Source organism: Trichomycterus rosablanca, chromosome 7, assembly GCF_030014385.1.
Source record: "Trichomycterus rosablanca isolate fTriRos1 chromosome 7, fTriRos1.hap1, whole genome shotgun sequence".
Lineage (NCBI taxonomy): Eukaryota > Metazoa > Chordata > Actinopteri > Siluriformes > Trichomycteridae > Trichomycterus > Trichomycterus rosablanca.
This window is the reverse complement of record NC_085994.1, coordinates 36,069,891-36,086,340: the sequence shown is the minus strand read 5'-3', so window position 1 is coordinate 36,086,340 and position 16,450 is coordinate 36,069,891. Positions and strand designations below refer to the sequence as shown.

Below are 16,450 nucleotides of genomic sequence, written 5' to 3'. Positions count from 1 at the left end.
GTGAGATGTGCATGTTCGAGACCGGCGCCGGTCAGCTAAAGATTTAAGGTGGACCCAGAAACAAGCAGTTTAACATGTGCTCTTTAAAGCAGCCACGATTGGGTCCCTAAGCAAGGCTCTTAATTCTCAATTGCCCAAGTTAAATCCCGTCTCAGTTTTAGGTCATGCAGGACGAACAGATTAGAAAATGTGTAATCTGATCAGATACCCATTCATACTTACAGAGATCATAATCAGATCTTTTCTTGCACAGACTTGTCAAATCTAAGAAAATGTAAAAAGTAAACCGTAGTTTCACTAATAAATTATATATATAAGTTTTATCAGTGACGTGTGTAGGTCTTTTTGAGAGCAGATCTGATTTATTTCTAAAATATTTTATATAGACATTGACTCCACAAGACTTTTAACTGTTATTATAAAGTTATTCATTTTACAATATAAATCTGATGAGTTTTAGCACTGCAAATGTAACTTTGGGCTACTGACTTACTGTTAGTGGCTTGTTTAGTGTTTTACTGAGCCAATATTTTGTGGAATTTGCACATTGAGGTAATGCCCTTCAGTTAAAATCTCGAAAAGATCCCAAAAGTTACTACAACGTAACTAGCTATTAAGTTCAAGAATTCCTGCTCTAATAAGAAGTGTACACATGGCGCCCAGGTGGCGCAGCGGGATATTCCGATAGCACACCAGCGCCGAGATTCTGAACACCCCGGTTCGAATCTCGGCTCTGCTACCAGTCGGCTGGGCACCATCTAGTGTGCACAATTGGCAGTGCCTGCAGCAACACAAATCGGCCACCATGTCTGCTGGGTGGGGAAATGATCGGACGATGTGGGTGGGGTCTTCAAACTCTGTGCAAGGACCCTGGTTAGCGGATAGAGGTAAAGAAAGTGGTCTGCTAGGACTGCGCATGCAATCAGGGATCCACAGCAGCGGAAGACAAATTGACTACGCTAAATCGGAGGGAAAAGGAAAAAAAAGGCATAAATAAATAGAGTGTACACATACTTTTGGGCATGTAGTTTATTAAGCATTTATGTCCTGTGGTATCTGGTCCCAAGACGCTAACAGCAGATCCTTTATGTCCTGTAGGTTAAGAACTGGGGCCTCCATAGGTTGGATATGTTTGCCCAGCACATCCCACAGATGCTCAAACGGACTCTGATCTTGAGAACAAGGCCAAGTCAACACTCTGAACACGGTCATGTTTCTCGAATCAAATCGGAAATTTTTTTTGCAGTGTGGCAGAATGCATTACCCTGCTTAAAGAGGTCACTGCCATTAGAGAATACCTTTGCCATAAAGGGGTGTTGGTCTGTAATAATGTTTAGGTAGCATGTGCGCATCATACACAAGAATGCCAGGACCAAAGGTTTCCCAGCAGAGCATAAAAGATTGGTCAAAGGTTCAACCAAAGCTGCGCCAAAAGCTTCCAAGTATATGTAAACTTTTGATTGATTATGTTTAGGTCAGAGGAAAATTAAGAAAATGACAATACTGGCTGCAGTGTTTTAAAAAAGCAAACTCGCTTTTATTGAGCAGGAAGAAAATTAGTTAGATTTATGTTTGTGTGTGTTTGCGTTCATTCTGGCCTGTCCCTTCTGCTCCTGTGGACCTGGTGTTTGTCAATGAGTAAGAGTGTGTGTGTCTGGGCTTGGAGCCATGCTAAGAACCTACACACATGTCCGCCACACACCCACTAGCAAAAGGAAATGAGACCCATTCCATCCTGCCACTGCGCGTGCACACACACACACACACACACACACCAAAGTCTAGTCAGTGGTTAAAAATGCACATACAACCTCAATCACAATTTTATCAATAGCACACAAGCAGATTTCCATAATTACTGGAACCCTGGGTAAAACTTGACCAAAACCAGTATTACAATGTCTATTTGGTTTATTCATTCAATTTCACACTGAAAATAAAGAAAAAAATCCAACTTTTGATGAAAAGGATATCTATTCTAAGAAAACTTAGACAACCCTTATTTTTCTTTAACTATGCCCCAATTATTGATACCCTTAGATATTCTAATAAACAACATGCCAATGGAGCATGGTTTAATTTATAAGTTTTTTAATGTTTTAAGCAGACATTAAAGACTTTCTGTCATACTGGTTGGACATTTGCAGAATATGGCAGAATTCTAGCTACAATCCGGAGCCCAAGTGGCACAGTGGGATATTCCACTAGCACAGCGGCGCAGAGATTCTGAACTTATCAGTTCGGTATTCAACCGGACTATGTGGGTGGGGTCTTCAAACACTGTGTAAGGACCCTGATTGGCAGATAGAGAGGCACCTGTGCAGAATGCATGGGTGAATAGGGGTTCCGCTAAGGGCTGCGTGCGGGTCAGAGGAGGCATGAGCCGCAATATACCCACCTCGACTGCAATCAGGGATCCCCAGCAGCGGAAGACAAATTGACTACGCTAAATTGGGAGAAAATGGGAGAACAATGCATAAAATAAAACAGAAAAAAAATTTCTAGCCGACATTCCGATGCAACACCCATACCAACAAACTACATAGACTGCATGTCACCAAAAATGGCTTAATAACAGACTTTCACCATTGTGCCAATCAAACCCTCAGTAAATGTTATTCATTTTTGAAGAATAAATATTCTTCAAGAAAATGTTAGATTTCTCTCATTTTCAGAGTAAGATTTAGCTTTTTTTTTTTTTTACCCATATTTACCAAGGGTGCTAATAATTATGGAGCTGGCTATAAGTGCTTTTATATATGTAGATCCATGACTGCTTGAATATCTCAAAAGTGTTTAGCTCAAAAGACTTCAGAAGATTTAGAACTTCATCTGTAATTTCAAACAAACAATTCAAACAAAAAACAGTTCAAACAATAGCTGTTTTTATAAATGACTGAAACATTCCTTCTTAAGCCAAGCACACACACAAGCAGAGGCGTTTTGTAGGGAGTGTCTCTGCTCCCACTCCTCTTCCTGTCTGCTCGTTAAGGCCTGCTTCCTGTTCCGGCCCCTCCCACGAGAGCTGGGATAAATGGAATAGCACTCACGGGGGCGAGAAAGAGGAGTGGAGGGCCGGACAGCCAAATAAACTTTCCTCCAGAAGCGCTCATTCATTCGCTCAATCACTTACAGACGAGACGAACTAAGCAGCCACACACACACACACACACACGCACACACGCACACGCACGCATTTGTACCCTTGGTTTTGTGGTTGCTTTTGCACAAGTACAACATTTGGTAAAAACTTATTTTAGATATGCTGACTACATGGCCAAAAGTGAGTGGACAGCCACAACCTGAACAATTATTTCATGAGCATTAATATAGAGCAGGTTTCCCTTTGCTGCTATAGTACATTTATTCATATATAAATAAAAATTTTCCCATTTTATTTTCATCCACAGCTTCATTCTGGTCAGGGTCATGGCAGGGCCAGTCATTTTAAAATATAAATCACATCAGTTCTTAGCACAGGCTATTTTTTAGGCTACTGACTATATTCTGTGGAATTTGCACTTCAGGGTGATGCACTTAGTAAAATTAATAAAAAGGTCCCAAACGTTTGTAGCCATTCAACCAAAGTAACCAGCTATTGAAAGTTTAAGAATTGCTGCTCCAAAAGGATGTGCACACATACTTTTGGACATGGACATTTAGGAAATTTATCATTTTTGCCAGACCTGAAGGAAAAAGTGTAATAAAACAAGAAATTGACACTTACTTTTTTAAAGGATCAATCACAGTCTTCTGAATCTGATTGACCTAAAAACAAAAAGAAAGCATATTTAAACTTGTGGGGGGGGGGGGGGGGGGGGGGGGGAGTTCGGCTGCCAACATCTAAACTGTATTATGTTGATCATTAACTTAAACAGTCACTACAAAGAAAACAAGACTCCAATCCTGTTTAGTGCAGCTAATTGGTATCAGGATACAGGATAGCCTGCCAATTATCAGCATCACTTTCCTCCCTGCTGAAGGTTTTCTTCCAAAATGTGGGAGTTCAACGTTGGTGATGTCACCTCTTAATTGTGCTTGGGAGCCCCGAAGAGACAGATGAGGATGTGAATATTCATTAAGCACAGAATTCAAAAGAACAGAACCGTCAGGGGATGAGACATAAAAGCAAATTCCTGGCTGGGTGGGATGCCCCGACAAGATAAAAGTTCTTCGCAAAGAAACATTTTTAACAATAAGAGTTTATCTACCCTTTGTTAATTTGCAGCACAGTTGATGCTGAGGGTATAGGACGGAGGGAAGGAAGAAAAACAGGGTGATCGCTGTTCGATTGAAGCGCGGGGGTGGGGTGAATGTCTTGTTTAAGCCAAAGGCTCAACTCGAGCTGGCTGACAAAATTGCAACCTTTTTCAAACATCATATACGTTGCAGATTTAATGTGTCAGGATGTGCCATAGCTCTGGCAGACCGGCAAATAACACGAGTAAAGAGCAAACGTTTATCACTAAAAGACACCATATGCAAGCTGACAGGCCCGTCAGAAGACTGTACGCTTGTGTAGCTAACAAATATCTCACACGTTATTGAGAATAAAGTCAGTCTGAGAACCCAAACCCAACAGGACAAAAACCTATGATCAACATTTACAGTTCTTTTTTCTAGCATGCAGCCTTAAAACTGAAGTGGATTTGTCATGATCAAGGACTTTTAGCACACTTTTAAATCTGATTAACGATTAAATGATATTTCCTGTTGACATTTGGTCTGCAGCTCTCCTTAGCCAGCGTGGGGGTGGTGCAAGCGACAGAGGTATTGCAATAAGGAATTGAAAATTACTAGTTTGGCAGGAAAGTTAAAAACTGCAAAAAAATAAATAATGAACAGTATCAGGTAATATAGTACCTACACTGATCAGCCATAACATTAAAACCTCCTTGTTTCTACACTCACTGTCCATTTTATCAGCTCCACTTACCATATAGAAGCACTTTGTAGTTCTACAATTACTGACTGTAGTCCATCTGTTACTCTGGATGCTTTTTTTAGCCCTCTTTCATGCTGTTCTTCAATGGTCAGGACCCCCACAGGACCATCACAGAGCAGGTATTATTTGGGTGGTGGATCATTCTCAGCACTGCAGTGACACTGACATGGTGATGGTGTGTTAGTGTGTGTTGTGCTGGTATGAGTGGATCAGACACAGCAGCGCTGCTGGATACCGTGTCCACTCACTGTCCACTCTATTAGACACTCCTACCTAGTTGTTCCACCTTGTAGATGTAAAGTCAGAGACAATCGCTCATCTATTGCTGCTGTTTGAGTCGGTCATCTTCTAGACCTTCATCAGTGGTCACGGGACGCTGCCCACGGGGCGCTGTTGGATGGATATTTTTGGTTGGTGGACTATTCTCAGTCCAGCAGTGACAGTGAGGTGTTTAAAAACTCCATCAGCGCTGCTGTGTCTGATCCACTCATACCAGCACAACACACACTAACACACCACCACCATGTCAGTGTCACTGCAGTGCTGAGAATGATCCACCACCCAAATAATACCTACTCTGTAGTGGTCCTGACCATTGAAGAACAGGGTGAAAGCAGGCTAAAAGGGTATGTAGAGAAATAGATGATAACTGGTAAGTGGTGTAGAAACAAAGAGGTGGTTTTAATGTTACGGCTGATCGGTGTATAAGGATAACAACTAAAAACATAACTTCTTGCCATATTCCTATAAACCCCTATAAACATTTGATCTAATTATGACAAGGTTGAACCCTCATAAAGTTGCCCATCTGTCCAAATTAGGCATCTGGAAAAGAAGATCCTTGGTCAGAAAAACTAAGAAAGCACCCAACAATCAAAACATCTCTGAAACATCTTTAAAAATCCTGTGTAGAGATGAGGAAACCTGTTGGATGGGCAACCATCTCTGCAGTACTTCATAAATCAGGTCTTAATAGAAGCCACTGTTAAGTAAAATTCATATGAAAGCCCACTCGAAGGACAACAAAGAAAAAGATACTCGAATGAATGCCGCCAAATACAGGACATGCATATTACAGAGGAAACAGAGACGATGGTGGAGTTGGAGTGCTTAAGCACTTGATGTAGAAAGCTGGTGGAGGGGTGCAGTGAGTATTCCACAAGGTAAGAACAAAGCCTGAGGGCATCGTTGAAGCACTAGTATCAGTGTGAATCAGAGGGCAAAGATCAGCCTGATTCTCTCTCACACACAGCAGGCCCAAAAAGAACCCACAAACACTGGGAAAAAATAAAATCAATAACCCCCCTTCCCCCCGCCGTCATGGCCGCTAGTCATTAACCACAAACCGCTCTGCTTTGCAGCCCTTAAAGCCCTTTAAACAACGACTTTAAATACACAACGCAGGGCCGAGTTGAAGCTGCCTTCATTACCATAGCATGTCTCTCCTCTCTCACCCTCTATCTGCCCAGAAGCCATTCATTTTTTTTACACAAACAAAACATACAACAGGAAGGGATGTTTTATTGTTCTTAGTAAACGCTAGCCAGATTTAGTTAGCTGCTTTACTGGAACTCATTTTGAAAAGCAAATGAAGGTTTGGTGCAGGTTTGGCGTCTGATTCATGGAAGTCTCATTAACCATTCAGGCATCCCGAGGTGGTAATTCGCACAGGCGCAGCAAGAAACGGCGAGCTGGAAAAATCAGCTGTGCTAACATCTCTTGTCGCCCACGGCTAACGCGCCGCTCGCCTGCCAAGTGCCTATATAGTGAAATAGCAGGCCGTAAAGCTTAGCTGGAGAGAGGAGCGCTGCTGAAAGTGTTCGTTTTAGCGGAACTGACAGAGAGGTCAGTGCAGAGAGCACATTTGCATCACATCTGTTGTCGGAGATAGATCTGCTTCACAGCAAAACACATTAAATCTAGCAGTGCTTATAGAACGCCTCACAAAAGGTTGATATATGCATGCAGATATCTGAGCATTTATATCATCAAGGGAAGGGCAACCTAGATATGGAAATTTTGTCTGAAATAAGTGATGTGCACTGCTGTTATAAATGCTCTCTTTATATTGACAGTTGAGATTTAGATCCAGTTATAAGAGGTATGTGGTGCTCAGGGGATTAGAATGCTTTTGGCAACAGTTGTTTTTCTTCAGTGTTTAAATTACAAGAACAAATACTTTTGCCTTAAATTTTTTTCAAAGTTTCAGTCTAAGTTTAGTCACACGTGCTGTACCGATTACGGTACTGGTAGGTAAGGTACTGAGCTAGCAACTGGAGGGTCACTGGTTCAAGTGCAATTACTACTACTGTTGATCCCTTGAGCAAGGACCTAAACACTTAATTGTACTTGGTCACAATGTAAGTTGCTTCAGATGAAAGTGCATGCCTAATTCAGTAAATGTAAAATAAACGGCAATTAAGGGTTCTGCTATCAATGCAGAGTATCAATTTAAGGTGCAGCAGTAGCTCTGCGGTTAAGGTACTAATCTAGAAATCAGAAGGTCATTGGTTTGAACCCCAACACTGCCCCTTAAGCAAGACCCTTAACCATTAATTGCTTACATTGTATTTGCTCACTGACAACATTACCTGTCACATTTCAGCAGAAGAAACTTGGTCTGAATGATCACGTCACCTCAGACCCAGCAAAAACAGGTCTGCCCTGAAACACAGGTGTCACTGTCTACAAGTCAGATAAGCTTTACACGGGTAGGGCTTAGAGGGTGATAGAAATCCTCAAACTTAGCAAACTGAAGCTTGAGTAAAGTTTGTTGCTTCTTTAACAAACCAAAAAGTCATCTGTAGGAGGTTTGTGGTCAGTGGTTAGTTATTCGTCCAGATTTAAAGGAAAAAAAAAAAAATCAAACCCAACAACACTGTACCTAATGGCAGGCATACTGGCGGTAGTGTTATGGACAAAAAAAAAAAAACCTTTGCAAGGCTTCTCTGCACTTGTCAGACGCTTTAGTAATGAGGCATAAACCAAGCTCCTCTACCTGCTGGCTTTACCCCCCGTGTGTTTCAAACCAAATGATTAGTGCTGATGAGGTCAAAGGGGTTACAAGGTTGCATGCAACACTAGTAATACATGAAGCACTTCAGGGTTTGTTTAGGACCTAAATGATGGAAAACATCCAGGAACATTACAGTATATTAAAAACAGTGGAGAAAAACAAGCATAGTGCAGATTTTTTTTTCGGTTTTAATGCCTGAGGATAGCTGGGGGGTTCTGTTGTGAGAAAACCTTACTCATACCCAATCTGCTGGTGGACTGAGTTTATTTCAGCCAAAGTGAGAAACAACTTTGTTATAAACTGCTTTCCCTGCCAAAAACCCAAGCAAAGTAAACAAGGGTTAGAGGAGGTTGGAATGTAGAATAGCAATTTTTCTGTACTGAACCATATTTAAATATTATTGAGTGTGTTATCAATGGATCATTTTTTGAACTGCTCTTAATATGTGCATAAACAGTTGCCGGCCAGCACACACCTGCTCCTGCACCAGCCCTATTGAATCAGATTCCGATAGGAAGCTTTAATCAGACAGTTTGCATTACTGCTGCAGGGGTCTTCCAATCACACCGTGTCTGTAGAGAGCCCGTTCAGGCCAGTGAAAGTGCTGTGATTTAGACCTGGGTCCCCAAACAGTGAAAAAGAGAATTAGGCTGCTGTGCCACCTTCATGCCTGCATGCATAAATAAACTGATTCCAAAATGCAAATGTGCAATAAAACAGTAACAATTGAGAGATTATTTAAATCTACATATTTCTATATTTATTAGGATATTAATGTAATGTTTTTCACTTTGGATACATTAATGACAGGACAGGTAATTACTGGTTACACAAGATTCATCAGTTCAAGTTTTTAATGTCAAACACAGTCATGGACAATTTTGTATCTCCAATTCACCTCACTTGCACATCTTTGGACTGTGGGAGGAAACCGGAGCTCCCGGAGGAAACCCACACAGACACGGGGAGAACATGCAAACTCCACACAGAAATAACCCAGGCCACAACACCTGGGGATCAAACCCAGGACCTTCTTGCTGTGAGGCGACAGTGCTACCCTCTTAGCCACCGTGCCACCCAAATAAACTAATTCAAAAATGCACCTTGCGAATGATATAAAACAGCAATAAAGGCTTTGATTGAGAGATTATTAATATCAATTATTATAAGTCACTACACTATGAAATGGGGCAGCAGGCCATAGCTTTCATAGCTGCATTTTATTATTGTTATTTGGGGGCAAAAGGATAAAGGAAGTACTGGTATTTGCGGTATAATGTCTTATCTGTTCTTGTTAAATAAGATTAAAATTGAGTTGTCCGTGTTAAATGTATCAATAAAACAAGCAAAAAAGTCATTTTGATGCAATATAAAAGATCATGTTGATGGTAAAATGTGAGAATGGCAGTTTCTTTAGGACTTTTTATTTTAGCTCTCACCTTTTCCTGGTTAAATGCATCCATTCTTTTCATGGCTGTATCAAAAGCCATCATAGACTCCAGGAAGGCTTGGTCCTGCTCACACAGAGGGTTACTCAACAAGTCACCAGAAATCTTTACTGCTGCTTTGGACATGGCTGAAACACAGAAAAGACCAGAAATGCAGGCATGTATTTAGACCAGTAACAAATAAATAAGCACACTGGCACTGACTGAGATGAGCAAATGTAATTCGTTCAATTAAACCAAGTCTCACGCAGGCCTCAAAAACATCAAACTTTTGTGCAGAAGTCTGACTCCATTAGCATAATAAAATGGGTTTGATTTGGGGTGGTGAGTGAAATGATGAGGGTGGGCATTCCCGGATGTTATCTGCCTCCCCTGAGTCTGATTTGGGCTGACACCGACACTTGCATCTGATCAGCAGCCTGAGTTAAAACAGCCGCAGCAGCTATGTGCATGAAATGTAATTGGAGTTGGCACTACAGAGGCAATGGTGCGCAATCAGAGAGTATTCGGTGAGGATTTAACACTCCTGCTCATTACGTCTGACAGCTGCACCTACTTGTGAAGCTGACTTACGGCAGCATGTTTAGCAGATGAACTGTACTAATTACAATGACACAACAGTCAGCGCACACTTATTACTGAGACGCTCCTTACTACATAATGTGACCTTTTATCCTGGCCTTACATCCTTAATCTCAACTTCCTAATCTTTTTTCAAATGTTTTGCTATGCTGACCGATTTAGGTGCCTGCAAAGGGGTGGCTCAACGCAAATTGTGCAAGCTGCAATTCTGTTTTCAACTACTGTTCATTCTTGCACAGTCTGATGAGTTTAAACCAGGTTTTACATTTCACTGCATGTCATATACTGTATATATCTGTGTTTGTGTGACAAACAATTCTTGAATCTTGAGTTAATCTTGAGTTAATTTGCCACAACAAAGGTTAAGGACCAGTGTCGGTATCAGCCAAAACTTAAAGGTTTGATTTAAGATGGAGAAACTGGGATTTGAGAATCAATAGTCCATTTCTCCCAATCATGAGGTTTGTTACAACAGGTAAAAAAACTGCCATTGTACTAGACTAGGACTAAACGAGTCCTCAGTTTACTTTTAAGAGAAGCTATCCAGTTCAAATACAGTTTTAAAGAGTTTTACATTTAAGCCCTTCAAGCCAATTTAAACAAGTGAACCAAAGTAAAGCATACAATGTACTGTGGGTTGCAGACAAGCAAGTTAACAAGTGGCAGGACTATGATGCCAAATACAAACCTAGGTTAAGTATTCATATGTATTATCAAGCATTCAGTTGATTTATTATTTTTTTATTATAATAAAAGAAAATACATTACAAAAGAAGCTGAAAACATTTCTAACCAATAAATAAAATGTTTGTGAGTATGTATAGAGTCCTGGACCTTCCCACATTTCGCAAAGAAAAAATAACCCAATGGCATTGATTTGATTGAGTTTTTAAAGGTTTAAAAAAAAAAAAACACCTTAAAACACCCTTTGTAAGATTAAAAGCGGCCTTCATGTAAAACTGCAAATTTACACTGAAAAGAGTAAAATAATGGTGCAGTTGTGTCTTTTGTTTGTTTGACAAATTGCTAAATGAACAAAACACATCCGCACTTTTATGATACACACCTATGTCTGCCTCGGTGCTTTTCTTCATGTCTTTATGCAGCTTCTTTGTTTGGTCTTCCAACCTGACAATAGAACACAACTAATGAAAAGGCTGTTTGGTTATAGACAAGTCGGCCACTGCAGATGTATTTGATGTGGGCTACAAGCCAGTTCCTCAAAACAAACAAATAAAGTATTAGAGCACCATTATTTGGTGAAAAGCATTTCCCTAATCATGAAATTATTTTACTTAAAACAGGATTCAACTGTGTTTTGTGAAACCGAATTTCTACAGAATATGCACGAGTCTTAATTCATCATTAATCTCACACTTCTAAGGTCATTAAAAAAAGGAGGCGATACATATAACCAAACAAGCTGCTTTTGCATATAATCAAATAAATGATATGGATGTGTTCACCCAAGCATACAATAAATTCAAATAGAATTATAAATCTACAGGAAAACAATATAAAATATGAAGTTGCCATGCAGTACATACACGGCATGGCTAAAGGTATGTGGACACATGACCAGGAGCTTATTGGACATTTCATTTTAAAACCAAGGGTAATATTATACAGCTCTCCTTCCCTTTGGTTTTAAAACAGACCTCAATTCTGTGCCCAGAGCTTAGAGACACTGACAATCAAAAACTCTCTTTCTAGTAGTCTTCAGCTGCTGGATACCCCATTCGTGTTCGAGAAGCGTGCGCAATCCACGACCCCTTCTTATTCGCCCAAACTTCGGTGGATTCACACATGAGGCCAGTCTTGCGCATGGAGAGTCACACACTGATCTTACCATTCCTCCACTTTTATACAGGCACCCCGAGCCACTAACCAGGGTCCTTACACAACTTCAAAGACCCCACCCCTTTTTTAGTCTGGACTTTTTCCCCCACCCAGCAGACTAGTGGACAATCTTGCAGCGCTGAGATTCAACCTCAGAGAGTTTAGAATCCCAGCACAGAATATCCAGCTGCCCCACTCACCTCTCCCAGGATCAGTTCTAATGCCAAACTACATGCGAAACCATCACTAAGACATCACAGTGCACAACAAGGAATATTTGTAAGTGACATCATAATATTTACTTATCTTAAAAGTCTAAGCTTGTTAACTTCTTTTACTATTAAAAACTACTTTCGCTTGACGATAAAGTAATCACCATAAGTGACCTGAGCTCTGAGTTGCTAACATCACTCCATGCAAGTCATCCCATTGCAAGCACAGTCCTTAAGAAAGAGCCCCTGGGCTTTAGAGTCTAAGCTTAGTGTGGGGCTCTGTTAGACCTTCCCCAATATGTGACACAATACATCAAACCAACCACAGAGCACAAAGAAATAAGACTGCTGCTTGTGCTGTCCTGGGTCCAGTCAGGAGATTAATCTTTCTCTGCAGTAGTGATGGCAGTGCACACCAGGGCAGGTGTAGCCTAGTGGTTAAGGTACTGGACTAGTAATTAGAAGGTTGCTGGTTCAAGACCCATCACTGCCAGTTTGCCACTGTTGGGCCCTTGAGCAAGGCCCTTAACCCTTAATTGCTTAGACTGTATACTATCACAACTGTAAGTTGCTTTGGATAAAAGCGTCTGCTAAATGCCAAAAATGTAAATGTAAATAAAGACAAAGGCTGCTAGTGAGGCCTGGTGTAGAGTACAGTGACTGGGATTTGCCCTGTAATGGCCATTTAGGACGATCCTCTTGGCGAGTCCCAGCCCGTTACTGATTTGAAAGCTGAGAACATGTAGGGAAGTAATAGGTTTTACAGTGGCAACTAGCTTGGATCTGAATTCTGAGGTAAAAGTTTTAACATTGGCATTACCAGCATCATAAGACAGCAAGCTATCTTAATTTAAGATATTTAACAGATGTATGCAACAAATATTTTAACCTATTAAGTCATTTTATATAAGATCTTTTTATTTTAAAAAAAATGATGCACTGTGTGACAAGAGTTTAAAAGATTTATTCATGCTTCCGCACATGTTCTCACATAGGAAATAGCAGAAGAGCTCGTTTTTCAGTTAGTTCTCTACTGTGACTTATTCACACACACTCGGGGTGCTAACATCTGCAATTAGAACACTGTTGCGTCTGCCTGCTGTGAGTGTTTGTCATGCGGGAGCTGTTCATTATATCAATTAGGACATCAATTAGGAAGGAAAAGAGACACAGGTTGGGAAAGTCCCATGAGACACCGATCAGTGCGATGTAAAAGCTGTGGTTAGGCAAAAAGCAGAGAGGAAGTGGAATGACTATTTTTTCATGCCTGAGATTAAAATAATTTACAGCAAATGGGTGCAGAGGGGAAAGTAGCTAGTGCTACAATATACAGTGTTGTTTGAGCAAAATACAACAAAGAAAACTGATATGGACCTAAAAGAAAAGATAAAATGCTTAACTCACATGCAGGAGTAAAAGCGCCAGATGAGGCAGAGGCCTCATCATGCTAAGTGATAATCAGCCTCCAATTTGCCAGCTGCCCCATTCTGTGCACCAGCATGCCAACAGCAAGTCTTATTCCAACATGTGAATGACATGTGGTGTTACCACAGGTCACAGAATAACATTAGCTTTATTTCAGAGGTTGCGTAAAGGCTCCAATTTGTCATATGTATTCATAAGCATGCCACCTAACAGAATTAAAGGCCATGGCATTCAATCTTGATTTGAAATCCTGAGAGATTTCTCCAGATGCTCTAAATATTTTAATGTTATGAACTGTAAATACAATTCCTACATTTCCTGCATTTGCACATTAGAAAATGTTCTTAAATTTGACTTTTCTCTGATGCAGTTTCTCAACCCATCCTTGCTCGAAAAGAAATGAGTTGCTTTTCAATCCAATTTTGATGGCATCACCTGTGACCTATTTAACTGTAAAATGTTCCACAACAGGCATTTTTAATTATTCCACCAACTTCAATCTCAACTTGCAGGCATCAAAATCAACAAAAGCTTAAAAGGTACAACATCTGTGATTATAAACAATACAGTTTACAAATCACTGTTTTTCATTTTTATTTGCATTTTGCCTAATGTCCAAACTTTTATATAACACAATATAATTTACTTTAAAAGAGAATAGGTGAAGACAACATTCTTAAAAGAGATGTCTATAATTTTATGGTTCTCGAGATAGAATAAAGCCAAAAACAACAGGAAACTTCAAAAATGTATATATTATTCGTTTGATAAAGCTTCTGCAAACTACTTATACACTGCCATTTAGATAAGCATCAGCCCACCATGGTGGAAACTAGAGATGGGACGATCGATCGGCTATGAATCGGTATCGGCCGATTTTTAATCAAAATATGCTATCGGCGATCGGCGATATTTCCTAAAAGTAGCCGATCCGATCGTGTGATATATAAAGATCACGTTAAGTTAACAGCTCAGTGGATTGATCCAGACTTTGAGCTACGACGCGCCAACCATCACATCACCATTCATCAACCATCGTACAGAAACCACAGTGAAAGCTCTTCATGACCTAAAATAACATCATTAACGTTGTGCATCATACATACGATGTAATTTTGCTGATTGTAATATTTACTTTAAAAAGATAATTCAACCCGGTCACATCTGAGTCGATTCTATCAGCACGTTATATAAACTCCTGGTTCACTTTGGTAAATCGTGAGCGGTTCTTACTTGTGATGTAGATGAGAACAGAAAACGTTACAGAGCCAATCCGAGGCAAAAGTTTATTCATTACCAAATTCGTTAGTTCAGGATCATCTGCTAAACTTTTAGGGTAATCAGAACTTTTAGCTCCACAGACGGAACGAGTCTGACTCGGTGACCGCTCTGTGGTAATAGCGGTTTAATTAAGCTTTTTAATTAAGCTTTTTAATGTAAGAAAGTCACACAAAATGTTCTGTAGTAGCTGGTGTTTATTTAAAACCACAGCATTTATTAATAACAGTAAAAACGGAGAGAGAAACTTACGCGTCACATTCGACTCCTGAATCAGAATCATTTAAAGCGACACTGTGAACAAAGCGTTTTTTTTAAAGAAACACACACACGCTGTTGCTTTCGGTTTATTTTCACTGTGAGGCTCTTTTTAAGTTTTTTTCAGACTAAACTGGATAACATTAAACCTGTGTGTGTGTGTGTGTGGTCAGTTAGACTAATAAGATATGTCTCCTGTGGGTGAAAAAAATAATTGTTTGGTTACTTTATTATTTACTGCTGATTTTGCGCTAAAAATAGCATGTCACCGCCAGCTTGTTTGGACGCTGGGGTCAGAGCGCAGGGTCAGCCATTGTACGGGCTCCCCTGGAGCAGACAGGGTTAAGGGCCTTGCTCGAGGGCCCTAATAGTAGCTGCATGGCAGAGTTGGGATTCGATTTCTCAACCTTCCAGTTGATAGCCAAAAGCTCTACCCACTAGGCTACCACTGTCCCATGTAATATTATGTAATTTTGATTTTGAAATAAAAAATATATCTTAATCTGACTCGTGTTACTACATTTGTTGGAATATTTACTTAAAGCAGACGATTATCGGAGACGGTTTGATTCACTCTATGTTCAGTTTTTAAGTTAAAAAAAACATTACAGTAAGAAATATTTTAAAAATTCAGAAATGTACATGTATCTTGCTTCTTAAAAAATCCTTCCTTAAGAAAATATTCTAAAAACATCTATTATTATTAAATAGCCCTATTCACCTTTCAAATGTAGTTATAATTATATTTGTTTAAATTATATTTATATAAACAGAAGCAAAGAAATTCCTCATTTAAAAGGGGGACTGATTGTAAACAAAAAAGCTGCTTCAGCAGTTCAGGATAGTAAATGAAAGTGGACATGTGTACATGGGCATACGGTAAATGTTTCAGGTGAGATAATTAAATCTGAAAAGAATGCAGATCTTTTTACAGTTTTAAGGGTAGGTAGGGAGTAGGGTTATGTGCAACATTTTAGTTATAAAATCGCTTGCATTTTATTTGAAATGGCAAAACCATTAAAGAGTTAAAGAAGTGATCCAATTAACACTGTTTCATTGTCTAAAAGTACCAGCTAAAACTAACTGGATCAAGATCTTGAAATTAGTAAATTAAAAGTGATTGAAGATGAATTGTTGGGTGTCTGTGCTGTTAAATCATGTCTGTATGTATTTTGAGAGATTTTAAATTTGATCAGGTTCAGAAATAGAATACAATGATGCTTTAACAGTGTAATAAGCCAGACTCTTGTTTACATGTCTCAGGCTTTTTTACTTCCATCTCTTGGTTTGGTTGGTGTCAAAACAATTGATTGGTAGTGGATTAGTACGTAATGAAACAAAGCACAGCTTCAGTTATCATAAACAAAACGTTTCAGTGTTGTGCAGATTAAACCCTCTTCAATTTAGCAGTAACTGAAGGTAAAACTGATTGGTTAGCTCATTGAGT

At 39.7% G+C, this 16,450-nt stretch overlaps 1 protein-coding gene across 2 annotated transcripts in view; it reads right to left on the bottom strand.

The window, feature by feature from the left end:
* Window positions 1–16,450, bottom strand: part of bin3 (bridging integrator 3) — a 47,530-nt gene that overhangs the window by 17,128 nt on the left and 13,952 nt on the right. For both annotated transcript variants that reach the window (XM_062998655.1, XM_062998656.1), the window contains exons 4-6: window positions 11,058–11,119; window positions 9,401–9,537; window positions 3,728–3,768 (exon numbers count right to left, since the gene is read on the bottom strand). In XM_062998655.1, coding sequence (XP_062854725.1) covers window positions 3,728–3,768; window positions 9,401–9,537; window positions 11,058–11,119 — 240 coding nt within the window. The remainder of the gene's footprint in view (window positions 1–3,727; window positions 3,769–9,400; window positions 9,538–11,057; window positions 11,120–16,450) is intronic.